Source organism: Zingiber officinale, chromosome 3B (genome assembly GCF_018446385.1).
Source record: "Zingiber officinale cultivar Zhangliang chromosome 3B, Zo_v1.1, whole genome shotgun sequence".
Lineage (NCBI taxonomy): Eukaryota > Viridiplantae > Streptophyta > Magnoliopsida > Zingiberales > Zingiberaceae > Zingiber > Zingiber officinale.
The window spans coordinates 92,096,375-92,113,517 of NC_055991.1; the positions used below are offsets into that span (position 1 = coordinate 92,096,375).

The 17,143-nt window shown below is 42.3% G+C and overlaps 1 protein-coding gene across 1 annotated transcript in view; it reads right to left on the minus strand.

Moving 5' to 3' along the window:
* LOC121967091 (probable serine/threonine-protein kinase PBL11) overlaps positions 1-14,299 on the minus strand; it is a 32,089-nt gene extending 17,790 nt beyond the window's left edge. Inside the window, exons 1-3 of the mRNA XM_042517107.1 lie at positions 14,243-14,299; positions 13,608-14,029; positions 79-160 (exon numbers count right to left, since the gene is read on the minus strand). Of these exons, the coding sequence (XP_042373041.1) occupies positions 79-160; positions 13,608-14,021 (496 nt within the window). The 5' untranslated portion in view covers positions 14,022-14,029; positions 14,243-14,299. The remainder of the gene's footprint in view (positions 1-78; positions 161-13,607; positions 14,030-14,242) is intronic.
* Between the last annotated feature and the right edge of the window lie 2,844 nt (positions 14,300-17,143).

Below are 17,143 nucleotides of genomic sequence, written 5' to 3' on the forward strand. Positions count from 1 at the left end.
AAATTTCCTGGGAGAATCTCATTGTCTTTATGATGTCTACAAATGACACTCTGATAAGAGAAAGAATTAGTTGACTACCAGAACTTGATGGAGCATTTTGCACAGAGTCTCCATAAGTAGAATGTTGAGGTTGATCGTTTCTAGTCGACTCTCTTCTTTCCTGAGAAACCACACAAGTTGGAAATATTATAAACACAGAAGATTACATTTAAAGGATACTGCAATCAACGTGATGGAATAATGTTATGATGGAGACTAGAATTTAAATAAAATGACATGGAAGGTAAAAACAATGAGTCTTGACAAGTTAATGTGTTCTGAATTTTTAATTACAAGTATTATGAATTTGAAAATTTCTACTAATAGTACAGCTATACTGTCTGATGAAATCCTCTAGAATCACATGCAAATCTTGAAAATTTTAAAATAAATCATTGAGCATGCAATAGGAATATTGAGATTACGAGAAAACAAAAAAGAAAGGCAAAAAAAAACATTGTTTTGATCCTTATCTAAAGATAATTAAGAAAAAATTAGGAATAATTCCAAATGAACATGTTGCATCTTTCATAAAGAACTTATGTAATGAGGTAAAGAAAGAGACATCAATACACTAGGTACCGACACTTGGACCCTGATAGTCCTAGCGGAGACCCAAGATTTCTATTGATCACAAACCAAAGTATTCACACTGTAAAATCTGACACGGCAATTGAAAGAATCAATCTCAAGGAGTCTGGGAAGTCTAACATGAAAAATAAATTTGTGCAGAACAGAAGATGCAGAAGAAACGGAGGCAAAGCTGGTGGCGATAATGAAGTAGATGAAACCGAAGCAGTCTGACATGAAGAAGAAACTCGCCTCAAGAACAAACTTGGAACTGATCTGCCGAACATGGACGAAGAATTCATTGCAATACTGCAGAACAAGAATCGCAGTGAGGCAAAGGCAGATTTGTAAGAGCTAGAACAAATCAGATGAGGAATCACGACAAAGAAACTGCAGAATAGTGAGTAGAATCGAAAGGAAGTACCCTTCTTGAAAAATCGGGATGAAGTTGGCCTCTGCCCTCCACAAAGCCTTGACCTAGGGGATCATTGAAGAGTGAACGTTGCCCGAGAAGACCAAAAGATTATTACGAGCAGGCTTCGCTACGGGACGAATATATTCCTTTTGATTTACGGGACGAATATTCTGGTGTCAGCTTTGAATATGCAAGCTTATTCCAAACTTCCCTTCTCTTTGCTTCAATAATTATTTATAAAATACCAGTAATTGATGTATTGTACTAAATTTGGATTATAAATATTAATATGGTATAGACACACGATATAATCGTAATAAAAAATTTTATTTATTATTATTAAAATTAGAACTCCTACGTGATTCATTAACCTCTCTAGTCTTTTAAATGAATGGAACATTTATGAATATGTTTGATATTGACTTTATAAAAGTTTATTTATATTTATTTAATATATAAAATTAATTAAATAAATAAATTTAAATAATTTATTAAATTAAATAAATAAATTTAAATAATATTTAATTTATTAATGTTCATAAATAATATTCGTGAATAATATTCGTGAATAATATTTGTGAATTATGTTAATCAATAAAATTTTTATAAATATACTAAATAAATAAAGAAACTTTTAAAATGAACAAATACATAAGCTCAATAACCAACAAGTTTAAAATAAAAAAGTTTCGAACAATCAAACAAATTGAATTAAGAGTTTAAAAACATTTAAACGAATCAAGCAGCGCAAGTTCATAAAAAAAAATCAAGTTAAGTTGAATAATTATTTCAATAACTTGGTTCATTTTAAGCTTAGCATAGTTTGATTTGATTATCTTATCAAACAAGCTTGAACACCATAAAATTTAATTTGACTTAGCTCGTGTATAACCTTAGCTAGAGGGGTCAAGTCAGACCTTTGTTGAACATGAGTATTGGAGGGCACTAAATCAAGTTAGGGTGCATGATAGATAAAAATGAGTCACAGAGCTCACAAGATACTAAGCTCATTTAGAGTGTTCAAGACACTAGTTTGAGTTAAAGAACTCAGCGGTCGAGTTTTAATGATGAATATGGTTCATAAATATTATTTACAAATATTGTTCACGAATATTAACAAGCTAAACATATATGTATTCAAACTTTTTCATTTAGTTTAATAAGTTATTCAAGTTTGTTCATTTAATTAATCATGTGTGTTGATCCTATCCGAAAATCATGAAGAAGGCTAGCTGGGGATGTGGCTTCTGGGTTGATCGCGTGTAGACTCTGCTCCCTTATGTAACACAAGAAATGTCAGTGTCAGGCCAAGGAAGGGGGTCCCCGACGTTGGCCCTCCGACTCTCAAGTCAGTCATCGAGATAGAAGAAAATGGAGCAACAATAAGCACAGACATGAATAGTGAATAACGCTTACCTCCACAAGTGCATGGACTTCCCCTTATATAGTACCCTAGTGGGCGACGTGCATGCTCCTCAAGACACGGGCACATTCTCCAAACTATCTTATGAAAGGACATGTCAGAAAAATATCTCTGACATCATACCTTAATAGGGCCTACAAATCCCTAACAAGACAGTAGAAGTTTTAATCATATGATTTCACCTATTGACCATGCTCTATTGTCAGCGGCATTACCTCCTAAAGGGATATTAAGAGATATGCGAGGGGTCCCACTGTTCGGCCGAGCGAGGATAGCCGCTCGGTTGGGACTCCTCCACTCAGTCGACCTCTGCTGCTCTCCCCCATAGTGACTTGATTCAGTAGATTATCTCCGCTTGATCGGACAAGCGCTCTGGTTGCCTTAACGTTCCTCTGATCCTTAATGAGCGTCTGATGTTCTTGTCGTGGTGTTCCTGACTAGATGGGCGATCCGCTCAGACAAGCCACATGCCCGATCGGGCATATCATGCCCAATCGACGGTTGGAGTCAATTTCTTCTCGGGCATCTTTGGTGGTGCCCTTAACCACTACTGACCATTGTTGACCACCTTGACTTTGACTTCCACGTTGACTATCATCCCCGCCTTTGATCCACACTTGGTGGGCCCCCTTTATCGTCATATCACAAGTCTTCCCATTAAGTCTAGTCGAAGGAGGTTCTAAGTCTGACTGACTGAACAAGTAGTGTCTTCAGTGACCTTTCCATGGTCAGACATTATCTATTTCTGAGCTTCCGATCGGCTCATATCTTCATAGTCACCGCTCTATTATATCTTATTGACCGGAGCTCAAAACCGCAACTTGGATTTGGTGAACATTGAAGCTTTTTGATGACCTGGGTTTAGAGTCGTCGTTCAACGACTAATTAGGCACTTGGGTTTAGAGTCGTCGTTCGGCTATATCTTAGTCAAAGCTCTATGCCAATTGGGATGGTCGGCGACAATACTTAGCAAATTTTCACATCTCATCGCTTTCTGGGATGAGCGCCCTTTATTGGTTGCTGACGTCCTTCCAATTTCTGGAAGACTGTGCAAATCTTTGACTATATAGCTAAGCACACCATCTATGCTTTTTAATTAAGCCCCATTAATGCTTCCCGTCACCAGCCGCTATGTGTTCCTATCTCTGTCGTTGCATGCTTGATATGATAGGCGGATATCCGTAGTTGATGTGACAGGAGCCTTTTTGAATTCCACAATCAGATTTTAGCTTCGTTTCTGCAACCCTTGATCGAACGGCTCGGAGTGATCGTTCGCTGGGCTTTATAAGCCATTATTTACACAACGTCATCTTCATATTTCCTCGCACCTTCGTTCTCGAGCACGCTCTATGACGCTTCTCCTTCTCCTCATCTTCACCGACGACCTTTCTCAGTAAGCCTTTCCTTTCTTTCTTTTATTGAGTTCGTGATCCACTTCATTCTCGATTTTCTATGGTTGTTTCCCCTCAACCTCCTCCGTCTGTCCCTAGGCCTTGGTATACTTCCACGGGGTCCAAGTTCAACAGGGATGAGAATAATTAGATGGAACTCACCTACCATTTCCCTTCCGACTATCAAATCACCATCCCCTTTGCCTACAATTGACTCCATCAACCTCCCACCGGCTTCTTGCCCTTCTTTAAGGAGCAATTCTATGTCAGTCTTCGATTTTCCATCCGTCCTTTCTTCTCAGTTGTATGTAAATACTTTTGTATCTCTTTACACCAATTAGTGTCGAACTCCTTTAGGTTGCTGTGCGGGATAGTCATGTTGTTTCGTCTGCACGACATCCCCTTACTGCCTCAGGTATTCCACTATTTTTATTATCCCAAGTTGTTTGAGCCAAGGACCTTTCTATTCCAAGCCCGAGTAGGCTCTGTCTTTTAAAAAAATATCATCATCCAATAAGCACTGAAGGGAGCATTATTTCTTTGTTTGCTTCCCCGATCGGCCTGACTTGTCGACCAGCTGATAGATAGAAGTGATGAAGCCTCCGTCGCTCAGCAAATATCAAAGCCGATCAGACTACCTTCAAGCAACTTCCAGCTTGGTCGGTCAGAAGTATCATATACACCGGCTATTATTAGAGAGTATCCTTTATGTGTTCAGGTTGATCCCAATTCGAACGTGGCTGCCTCTCACCCTAGGTATACTCTTTCTTCTCTCAATTTTTGAATCTAACTTATTTTTCCTCCTTTTTTATAGCTCGAATCATGTTGAGGGCACATCTGAGCGACAAGAGCAAGCTCACAAACGTAGAGATTAACGCCATTAGCGTTGCTGAGCTGCGCGCCGAGTCGTGGCCTACAGTCGGTCGACTAATCCGACTATCTGACCGGTGAATTGGGAGGGAGCCACATGGCGGCCAGCGAGGCCGCGGTAAGTCAGACGATGGCTAGCAATGTCGCGGCCGCCACAGCTGAACTCCCTCCTGATCGGCCTTCAATGCTATCGATCTCGGTTCCTTTGAAGTCGGCCACCTCAAGCAAGCCTCTAATACAATGATGCAAGAGGCACCGAGGGGAAGCCTCATCCCATTTGACAACTTCTGCCTTACAGACCCCGCCCGTACCGGCTCGCGTCCTCCCTCTGAGCGAGGTGAGACTTCATCACCTACCCTTCCCAAGTAGGGGACCGTTGCGATTCCCACTTCCGTGTCATCTGACCGGACACCTTCGCTGTCCGGGTTGCCATCGAGGATCATATGCATGCCACCCATCACGTATATGCCTTCGCACTCCTCCCTACCGGCTGCCCAGGTATCCATAATCTGGTCTCTCCCCTGCCCAAGTCCATCGGCCAAGTGACGTCCGAGCATTTTGGTCTGAGCGGCTAGAAACACATAACGACCATCATCTATTTGTTAACTAATGAGTAGCGCCACCTGGACGACGCCGAGCCCCGCTCCCTTGAACATCAAATCAGGATTCAAGGACTGCTAGCACAAGTTTGGACCGATGCTTGGGCTCGTGCGGCAACCATTTCACCAGGGGAGCTCGCAGACAACCATATTTAGAAGGCCACTGGGGTAGGTACATCACCCTCATGTTAATTTGTTTCATTCTTGATAAGCACTCATTAACTTATTTTTTTTGCAGTTCTGGGTCGAGAGTCTGTCCATGTGCTAGAGGTTTGCCTTTTTAGAGCATGAAGTCCAACAACTACACACCCTGAGCGGCTCCTCTGAGGCCTCCCGAGCCTATTTTGAACAGTTGACTGCCGAGGTGACTCAACTGAAAACCAACCTGGAAAGGAGCTCCAAGGAGTTTAATATAGAGAGAAACAAGAATGCCGAGCAAGCCTCACAACTCGAGCGGCTCACCAAGTAGACTAATTCCTTTGAGGTGAAGATCAACTCTGCCAATGTAAGGAAGCTCCAAGCCATCGAAGACTTGGATATCAAGAATAAGGAGGCTCAGGTTTTGGCCCAAAATCTCAAGGAGGCAGATGCTGCTCTAGTGACTGAATGGGAGAACCGATCGGAGGAGTAAGTGGCTACTAAACTTCAACTTGACGCCAAGGATGCCGAGCTGACTTCACTGAAGGCCGAGTTGGAGGCATCCCAAGCGGACTTCAGAGCTTACCAAGAGGAAGAGCCTGACCGATTTGAAGTTTTTAAATGCGATTATCTCTAGTTAGACCCCTTCAATGACCGACTCACAGATCGGATGCTCCACCTCTTCAATTTTGGCATCGATGGGACCCTCTAACAACTAAAGGACAGTGACTATCTCCCTCTTGCGATGACCAACAAGATCATAATCCGGGAGAAGCTTACCGAGTCTTTGCCGGATGATGTGCTCGACTATCTCGAGTAACCCTCCCTGTTTTGCAAGCCACTTTTTGTAAAAAAATTCTAAGCGACAAAGGATGCACGCTTGTTCAACGCTTCTCCACTTTTGTTGAATTTTGCAAGTGTCCTTCCATGCATCGTCGTTTGGTTCCCATGAGGCTGTCTGATGTTTTAACCATTAGATTACGCTATGTGAAAATTTTCTAAGTATAAATCTCTACGCTTCTGCTCGTCTATGTAATTAGTCGATGAGACGTTCGACTGCCCATTTCAATGTAGACCAAAGGGCCTTTTAGCCTTTGTAAATGAAAATCTTATCCACGAATCATATGTTGAACCGGTGTTTATAATCGTCGCTCGACTCTTCGCTAACTTTATTCTTGAGTTTATAGTCGCCGCTCGACCGTCGCCAAACTTTTGTTCTTGTCGAGTGATGGATTTAAAGTCGTTGCTCGACTGTTGATCCGGGGTTTATAGTCGTCGCTCGACTGTTGTATTGTAAACTCAAAGGTTTATAGTCGCCGCTCGATTGTTGAATTCATCTACAAGGGTTTATAGTCGGCTCTCGACTGTTGAATTTATCGACAAGGATTTATAGTCGTCGTTTGACTGTTAAATTCGTTGACAATGGTTTATAATCGTCGCTTGACTATTGTACTTTTCTTGAATAGTTTCATATCAAGGGTTTATAGTTGCCGCTAGACTTTTAACATGGTCAAACGACACAAGAGTCTGGAACACTTGAGATTTTTATTCATTGTTCCCTTGTAGTTACAGGACATACATTTATACAATTTTACCTGAATTTAATTACACATCTCTCACCCGACCCTATAGGGCTGGAGATGGTTTGCGCTCTAGGGTCGCTCAAGCTTTCTCCCGTCTTCATCTTGTAGATAGTAAGCTCCCGAGCGGAGCTTCTGAATGATCTTGTAGGGTCCTCCCCACGGGGCTTCTAATTTGGTGACGTCGCAGATTGGCTTCACTCTTTTTCATATCAGGTCGCCGACTTGGAACAATCTCGGGATTACCCTCTAGTTGTAGTTATGCTTCATATGCTGCTTGTACGTCATGATCCGGACGGCGGCCTTATCCTGGACTTCATCTACCAGGTCAAGCTCCATGAGTCTCCGGTCAGCGTTTCCATCGTCGTAGAGCTGCACACGGTCGGACTCTACTTCAACTTCCACTCGAACTACTGCTTCACCCCCGTATATCAGATGAAATTGGGTTATGTCGGTCGCCTCTCTTGGTGTGGTGTGATAAACACACAATACGTTGGGGAGTTCATCGACCTAGCTACCTCCAGCGTGGTCGAGTCGAGTTTGTAACCCTATGAGGATTTCTCTATTGGTGACTTTCACCTGACCATTACTCTTGGGATAAGCTACTGAGGTGAAAGCTTGTACAATATCATAGCCTTCACACCACTCCTTGAGCCTCCATCCTACGGACTATCTTTCGCTGTCTGAGACAAGCCGATAAGGGATGCTAAACTGACACAGGATATTTTGCCATATAAATTTGATAACCATATGCTCGGTTATCTTAGCTAGTAGCTCGACCTCTACCTATTTCGGGAAATAATCTACTGTTATGAGTAGAAATCTTCATTGATCGGTCGTCATGGGAAACAGTCCAACGATATTCATGCCCCATTGGTCAAATGGATAGGACACTATGGATGCCTTTATCTCCTCGGTCGGTTGGTGTAGGATGTTATGATACTTCTGGCATGACAAGCAAGTGGCCACCGTTCGAGCGGTGTCGTCTTGTAATGTGGACCCAAAGCACCTCGCCAGCAGGATCTTTCAGGCCAATAATCTACAACCCGGATGACTACCACATGAGCCTTAGTGAACCTTTTGCAAGATGTACTCAATGTCCTCTGATCTGACGCACTTGAGCAACGACCTTAAGAAAACTCTTTTATATAACTAGTCTCTAATCAAAGTGAACCACCCAACCCTCTTTTTAACAAATGAGCTTCCTCCTGATCGGCTGGTGTGACGCTCGATCGGAGGAACTATATCAGTGGCGTTCTCCAGTCACTCGGGAAGGTTATTCCATATGTCCTATCGATGTGTGACACTAGTGAGACTTGTTTGATCGGCTTATCAATGACAATCGGTGATAACGAACTGGCTAACTTAGCTAGCTCATCAGCGTCCTAGTTGTCTAATCGGAGGATCTTCTCTATAACCACTTCTTGAAAACTTGCCTTTAACTTCTCGAAAGCTTCGACGTATAGCCTGAGCCGGGCGTTACTTATCTCGAAGTTGCCCAATAGCTGTTAAGCTACTAATTGAGAATCCAAGTTGATGAGGACTCTTGTGGCTCCTACATGCCAAGCTACCTGCAAACCAGCTATCAGGGTCTCATATTCGGCTTCGTTATTTGTAGCCCGATAATTTAGTCGCATGGACAATTGCATCCTATCCTCCCACGACGAAATCAAGAGGATGTCGATCCTGCTGCCTTGCCGAGTGGATGAACCATCTATATATATCTTCCAAGTCGCGTTCGTCTCGGTGTTTTGGACCTTGGTGACAAAATCAGCTAAGATATGGGCTTTGATCGTTGTCCGTGGTTGATATTATATGTCAAACTCACTCAACTCGGTGGTCCATTTGAGCAGCCATTTGGACGCTTCTGGGTTAAGGAGAACTCTTCCCAATGCGTTGTTGGTCATCACCACAATCGAATGTGAGAGAAAATATGGAGGAAGTCTTCGAGCGGCGAGTACTAGCGCGTACGCTAATTTTTCGAGATTGTGTAGCGAAATTCTACATCTTTTAACATATGACTTAGAAAATACACTGGCTGTTGCTCAGAGCCGTTCTACCGCACCAACGCCGAGCCAACCGCATGCTCCATGGATGACAAATAAATCCAAAGTGGTTCGCCAGCGTTGGGTTTTGCCAATACAAGTAGGAAGGTAAGGTACTCCTTAAATTCCTTCAGTGCCTTGTCGCACTAAGCGTCCCACTAGAACTTCATCGCGTGGCATAGTACCTTGAAGAACGAGTGACTCCAATCAGACGATTTGGAGATGAATCTTAATAGTCGGGTGATTCGTCCGATCAGTCGTTAAGCCTCATTCAAGTTTCGAGGCGGGGGCATGTCTTGCAAAGCCTTCACCTTATTTGGATTTGCCTCGATCTCTCGTTCAGTGATGATATAGCCCAAGAAGCGGCCACTCCTTACTCCAAACAGGTACTTGTTCAGATTCAGCTTGATTCCATATACCCTCAGAGTTTGGCAGGTTTTTTCGATATTTGCACAAAAGTCAACGACTCAGAGAGATTTTATCAAGATGTCATTGACATATACCTCCATGCTATGACTGATCTACCGTCAGATCACCTTGTCCATCAATCTTTGATAAGTGACGCTGACATTCTTTAGTCTGAACGACATGATATTGTAGCAGTAAGTCTCATTGGCCGTAATGAAACTAACCTTCTCTTGATCTTCACAGGTGAGCGCCACTTGGTGGTAACCTTGGTATGCATTGAACATGTAGATTAGCTCACAATCTGCCACGAAATCCACCATTTGGTCTATCCGGGGCAGGGGATAGAAATCCTTTGTGCATGCCTTATTCAGATCGCGAAAGTTAATGCAGACTCGCCACTTGTTGCTTGGCTTGGAGACCAGCACGACGTTAGCCAACCAACTCAGAAATTATATCTCACGAATGTGACCATCCTCCAGCAACTTTTCTATCTCCGCTCGGATAATCTGATTTTGCTTCGAGCTGAAGTCCCTCTTCCTTTGCTTCATTGGCTGAGCATCCGGTTAGACATGAAGCTCGTGTTGATCCATGCTTGGTGAGATGCCTAGGAGCTCATGTGTCGACCAGGCGAACATATCATGGTTTCACCTAAGGCGGCGACCAACTCTGCCTTCTTCTCCTCTGTCAAGTTGGCGGCAACAAATGTAGTGGCTTCCGACCAGCTGGGATGAATCTGAACCTCCTCCTTTTCATCATAGATCAAAGGTTCCTCTATGATGATGTTCACTTCCAAACGTTGGATCTTTCGCACAACCCTCATCTCCATTTTGACGATCTTGACGTAGCACCGCCGAGCGACCAACTGGTCTCCCTTAACTTCGCCTACCTCATTATCTACCGAGAACTTTATTTTTTGGCAGAAGGTAGACACCACTGCTTGAAACTCATTTAGGGTCGGTCGGCCCAATATGACATTGTAGGCGGTCGGTGCATCCACCATAATAAAATTTATAGTCCTGGTCCTCTTGAGAGGCTCCTCTCAGAGCGATATGGCTAGCCGAGCCTGGCCGATCGACAATACTTCATTGCCTATGAACCTATAGAGCGGGGTCATCATTTGCTACAATTTGCTCCGGTCGATTTGTAGTTGGTCGAACGCCTTTTTAAAGATTATATTCACCGAGCTGCCTGTATCAATAAAAATTTGGTGAATAGTATAGTTAGTTATTACCGATCAGATGATCAATGCGTCGTTGTGAGGGATCTTCACTCTATCTAGATCTCGAGGGTCGGAACTGATCTCTGGTTCCTCGTCCTTCTCTTTGCTGCATCCTATAGCATGTATCTCCAGTCGTCGGGCATGCGACTTCCTTGCTCAGTTAGAATCACTGTCGGTTGGTCCACTGACGATCATTCTGATTTCACCCCGAGCGGCATTTCTTTGGTTTTCCTCCTCCTGAGCCGAAGGTCTGTTCCGTTCAGCAGAAACTCGGGCGAGACTTGTGTTATTTCTCTGTTGAAGCTGATGTTAGCGTTGTTCACATGCCCATCTTTCTTCTTCTCTTCGCTCTTCTGACCGGCGTCGATGTCGTCGATCAGGAGTCGGTGAGCGACGATGGTATCTTGGAGGAGCCGATTGGCTGGAAATCATCCTCAAGTCGCAGTAGTCCTAAGTGTTATACGGCGCTGATTGATAGAACAAGCAAAACAACGACGCCCAAGTCTTTCCTTTTACAGCTTTGGGTCGACCTGCTGCTACATGTTGCACGACATGTGTTCTTGGCTCATAGTATGTCTATGCTACTCTCGATCGGGGGCCTTTTGGTGGTTGATGATTGGTGGCCGACCGCTGTTCCGAGGGAGCAGTATGCTCAATAGGTGCTTCTTCCTTCCTTCGCACTGTTTGAGCTTCCTTCACATTTATGTATTCAGTGGCACACCTGAGTAAGTGGTCAAAGTCGTTTGGCGACCTCCGGATGAGTGAGCGGAAGAATTTCCCTTCGGTAAGCCCCTGGGAGAAGGCACTTACCGATATCTTCGAGGAGACCGATGAAATATCCATGACCACTTGATTAAACCGCTTGGTGTAGGCCCTCAGTGCCTCCTTGGGCCCCTGCTTCATTGCGAATAGATTAACACTTATCTTCTAGTAGCGGTAACTGCTAGCGAAGTGGTGCAAGAATGTCACTCAGAAGTCTTTGAAGCTGTGAATTGATCCGATCGGCAGTTGCCTGAACTAGCGTTGTGCTGATCCTGAAAGGGTGGTGAGGAAGACCCGGCACTTCACTCTGTCGGTGTATTGATGGAGTGTGACCGCATTATCAAATTTGGTCAGGTGGTCATCCGGATTAGTCGTTCCATTGAATTCCCTCATCGTCAATAGGGGTGTAATGTCGGGGTAGGGGGTCGTCCAGAATCCCCTGAGAGAACTGTCGGTTGATCCGTTCGAGCGAATCATCGTTTCTTGGTGCTTTTCCTTTTGGCGTGTCCCAAACAAGCATGTCGTCCGAGGATGACCCTGGTTCTTTATCCGCTCGGCCTTGTTCCTCTGAGGGGGTGTGGAACAGTGTCCGTTGGAAGCGGATAGGTACATTAGGCGCATCCCGATAGGTGCCAGTCGACGTCTTATTTTGCCCCGGAACAGAGACATGCTTTGCTCAGTCTCTATATTCGGCATGTTGCCCCGTTGCTGCTGTAGTGGACTCATGTACCTGGCGCTCGACCAGCGCCTACTATTGTTGTTGCTCTACCATTTTTGCTAGTCAAGCTTGTATCAACATATCTAATTTTTTCCTTTGTCAGTGTTACCGTTGTGAGTCGTCTGACGTCCTCCATCTCTACATCTCAGATACAGGCTACGTTTTTACAGACATCGCCAATATGATCCTGCCCGAAAATCGTGAGAAGGCTAGCTAGGGATGTGACTTCTGGATTGACCACGTGTAGACTCCGCTCCGCTCTATAACATAAGAAATGTTAGTGTCTGAACAGGGAAGGGATCCCCGACATATTACCATATCATGTGTATTAAATGAATATAAATAAATTTTTACCAAATCGAACATCAAGCTTCTTTATGAACATTCGATTTGGTAAGGTAGTATTAACTCATAAGATAAGTGCAACTAGTTCGTAAACAAGATTACTAGCCAGTATCAACTCATAAGAGAATCAACATACTTAAATGTTTGTGAATTATATTTGTGAATTAGATCGTTAAAATAGTGAATGAGTAATCCACAAAGCATGTATCATTCGTGATAAAAGGGGGCATACATCACATGATAGATTTTATTAGTGATCACTAAGATTAAATTTATGTATAGTGAAAATTAATTGAATTATGGTAGAATGAACACTTAGACATGTCCTAATAGAATTATCACTAATCCAATCCCTAAAAGCCATAATATAAGGGAAGAAGATAGCCATAGCACCTAGAAAAGTGGTCTTCATACGTAATCATAACATTTAGGGCAAACATCCATAGAGCCCACTTAATTTTCAAATCATCATATACACGTCTATTTTTTTTAAGATATATATATCAAAAGGCTCTCCACTCTATTATCCTCATAAAATGACGCAGTTATCCCTAGATACACTATTTGATATTATTATCCCTTGTTATATATATTAAATTTTAAACTAGTCGAATGCATTATAATTACTACACATTTAAATATTATTAAACAGAACAAGCTTGAGTTATAACATCTACATAAATTTTAGATGAAGAGTTTGAATTCACATTGTAAAACTATGATTTCATAACTACTAAAATATAATATTAGATAAATAAGTTAAATCCGTATTATAGCGCTATGAAACAGTAACTAATATAACTTGAATATTTTTAAATAGATTAAATATGTATTATAACAACTACTAAACTATAATTATTATAACACACCAATTCCAAATATTTTAGGACAACTATATTTTTCAGGACAACTATGTCATTTTAGAGAGAGGACCAGTGGATGGGATGACATTTTGCCCAAAGATTTTAAAAAATTAGTATTATACTTGGGAGCATGTATATTTGAACTAATTTATGTTCTCCTATTTTCTCCATAATAACGAACTAAAGTTCCAACATAACAAACGACAAAGCAGACATACATACCCTCCTCAGTTTATGGAGTTCTGCAAGATTGACAAGTGGAATAAGCTTCAGGTAGCGATCGATCTCCAACTCTGCAGTCCTGAACTGACGCTCAATCTTCCACCCCATTATAAAAAGATAAGGAAAGCTGCGGTCTTGGCAACTCCTGACGAGGAGGTACGACTTCTTTAGTGCATCCTCCAGCCGTTGCAATGGCGCCCTCGTCACGGGGGTTGCATTGAACTCCGACAGATTGAGCGGCTCTATGAGGGCGCAAACCATCTGCGCATAATCCGAGAAGGCCTTGCACTTGGTTTTGTGCATTCGTGCCTTGGCGGCGGCTGTCACAATCAGGGAGATGAGGCTCACGGCATCGAGTCCCAGTAGCTGCGCAACGCTAGCAGCATCCCCTATCGGTCCCCATGGCGACGCCATAAACGTGCCTTGATTGAGAAGCAGGGAAAAGGGGGGGAAAACTCATTATCTTTAGTCATCCAATTTTATTCATCAGGTTTTGCTTGTTTCTCATCACTTTTTTCTTATTTTCACCCAACAGAAGACAAACAAAAATAGAGGAATCAAGTGAAATTGAATCCTCTGCTTTCCTTTGAGAACAGAATAGAGAAAAGCTTTGAATAGAATATAGTTCGTGGTACCTGGGATTATCGGCAAAATTCTGACGGTGGCGGCTCCGAATGATTCTAAAACTTCAGGACAAAGGATCTGTACAAATACAATGAGATGTCCAAGAAGACGACCTCTTAGCGTTGACTTCATTATAAAAATGATGAATTAACAGAACTCTGTTAAGAGAATGAATGATACACCATAACTACTCCATGGTTTTATATTCCATATTTAGTATCCATCTTAAAGTTAATTAAAATAAGAAAATGAGATTTAGAGCAAGACTACTCTCCAAAGTACGGTGATGGAAGGAGGACTTAGCACAACATGACCTCCTTAATTATTTTGATGCGGTAAGGTTCTTTTAAATTGTTGGAAATCTTGTATGGAAGACTTTGTGCAAATTTACCATAGATGATTTTGGAGATACGATTGACTTCGATAAGTGGAGCAGCAAAGTGATAAAGAGAGGGCAAGTTAATTAATGTTAAAGCCCTGGTAACTTTGCAATATGAGTCTCTTCGGAACAACTAATAGTTATGAAAATCATTCAAAAGCGCAAGGGAGTTATGAAAAATCTAATTGAATTCTATGAAGGGAGACATGATTCAATAATTACTAAACATGGTTTACTAACAAGTCAGTTGTAGTGAAGCCGAACCCGTGGTTACGATACTACAAGTCAGGCTTATGTAGCCCTACTCGATCCAGATCTGCAGAAAGTTCCATCTTGATTTCATGAGCGCTCCACTCACAAAGCTGTCTCCAAACCTTTACATCAAGCTCGATCTCCCTGTTTAATTAGTAACAATCTTCCATGATAATTTCTGCAAGCTAGTAACGGCCGAAGCGGTTGAAGTCACTGCAACAAAAGAGCCACTACACCGAAATCAACGGAGAAAACAACGCGACTATTTCCCTTGACATCATGGTCATGATCTTCATAAGTTTCTCTGTCTTCTCACACCTATAAAATAACTAGGTATGCCCATCATCTTGGGGGATCTCCGGCTCTATCATTCTCATATTTTTCTATCTTGCTGTTGCTTCCACTGTACCCTAATGACTTGAGCATGGGTTTGTTGAACGATTCTCATGCCCTCTAGTGTGCACAGGACATTAAATTTTATTATCTGTATTAAGTGAGAAGGTGTTTGGTTTTTTTTCTAGGAATGAGAATGAGAATGAGAATGAATATCACTCTTAAAAATAATATTTGATTAATTGAATATTTTCTATCGGAATAAATTAAAATTTTCTTTTTTATCCTTAAAGGAAAATAAAAGAAAAAAATTAGATGTGAGAGAAAGTTGAATGTGAGAGAAACAAATATGATGAGAGATAATGATGAAAAAAAAATATGATGAGAGAGAAAATGTGATAAGAAAGAATGAAGAGAGAGAAAGTATGATGAGAGAAAATGAGGAAACATAGTGTGATGGGAGAGAGCATGATGATAGAAGATAAGAGAGAAAATATGATGAGAGAAAAAATATGATGAGAGAGGATGATGAGAGAGAAAATATAATAAGAAAAAATGAGGAGAGAAAGTGTGATGGGAGAGATTGAGGAGAGATAAAGTATGATGAGAGAGAAAGCATGATAAGAGAAAAAGTGTGATGAGAAAAAAAAAATAAGAAAGTGAATATGATGAGAGAGATTGAGAAGAGAGAAAGTATGATGAGAGAGAAAGTGTGTTGAGAAAAAAATGAGATAGTGTGATGGAAGAGATTGAGAAGAGAGAAAGTGTGATGAGATAGAAAACATGATAAAAGAGAAAGTGTGATGAGAAGAAAGAGAAAAGAGAGAGTGATATGAGAGATTGAGGAGAGAGAAAGTATGATGAAAGAGGAAGTTGTTGGATCGTAAGCGTTAGATAGAGGAGGGTGAATATCGATTAAAAAAATTATCGAGAATACGTAGCGGAAAAAGTAAAACAAAAAGAAATGACACAAGTAATTTTTTACTTGGTTCGGAGCCTGTGTCGACTCTACTCCAAGACACGCACGCAAGGGTGCTTTCGATGGACAATTCACTAGCAATTCGAAATTGTTTACAACTTAAAGTACACGAAAGCTAATAAAAAAGATACTGACAATAAAGAAGAAAAATGAAAAGAGCGTTGTCAGACTGTCTTCGTAGCGTTGCAGGAGCACCAGAGAGCAAATCGTGAGTTGTTGTTCTGACTCCACCCTTGACCCTCCTTATATAGGAGGTTCGGGGCGCCTGGAACCTCCAGGGCGCCCTGAATATGACTTAGCTGAGCCAAGCAGGGGCGCTCCGGGTGGCGAGATGACGTTGTGGATAAAAGTTCACCTTCGGGCGCCGGGACCCCTCCCAGGCGCCCTGACCTCCGGGCGCCCAGACCCTCATTTTCCAGCAGAATCCTTCCTACAAGAAAACATTAGTCTGGAGGTAAATATAAGATATATCCTGCAACACAGAGTATTAGCACAGTTTAAAATTAAGCAGAATATTAATTAAATTCCGTCTCACCGAGACTGGAATCTAGTCAGGATCTCGACTTAGAGTTCCGAAATGGATCTAAGTCGGATCAACGCCTAATGCTCCCTTCCCGGGAGCGCGTCCTCACAGTCACTCTCCTCCAATAACTTACCTACCAGACGTTCGGTCATCCCTTCGACCCGTCTGGACTTTGTGTCAGCTACCTGGTCAGCCCGTCGACCTAGCTGAGCTTCCCTGCAACACTAAGTTAGCACAGTATTAACAGAATTCAAGTATAACCTAGGGTTATCTGTTGGTGCGGCTAGCACTAACGATTTAACCCAGGTTTTGATGAATGACAAATATGTTAAGTTAGTCTTGTTGTTGTCTGACACTTTGATCGAGTGTGCAGGAGAAGTCCAGACAGGTCGACGGGCTGACCGGATGTCTGGCACGAAGTCCAGCTAGGTTGACGGGCTGACCGG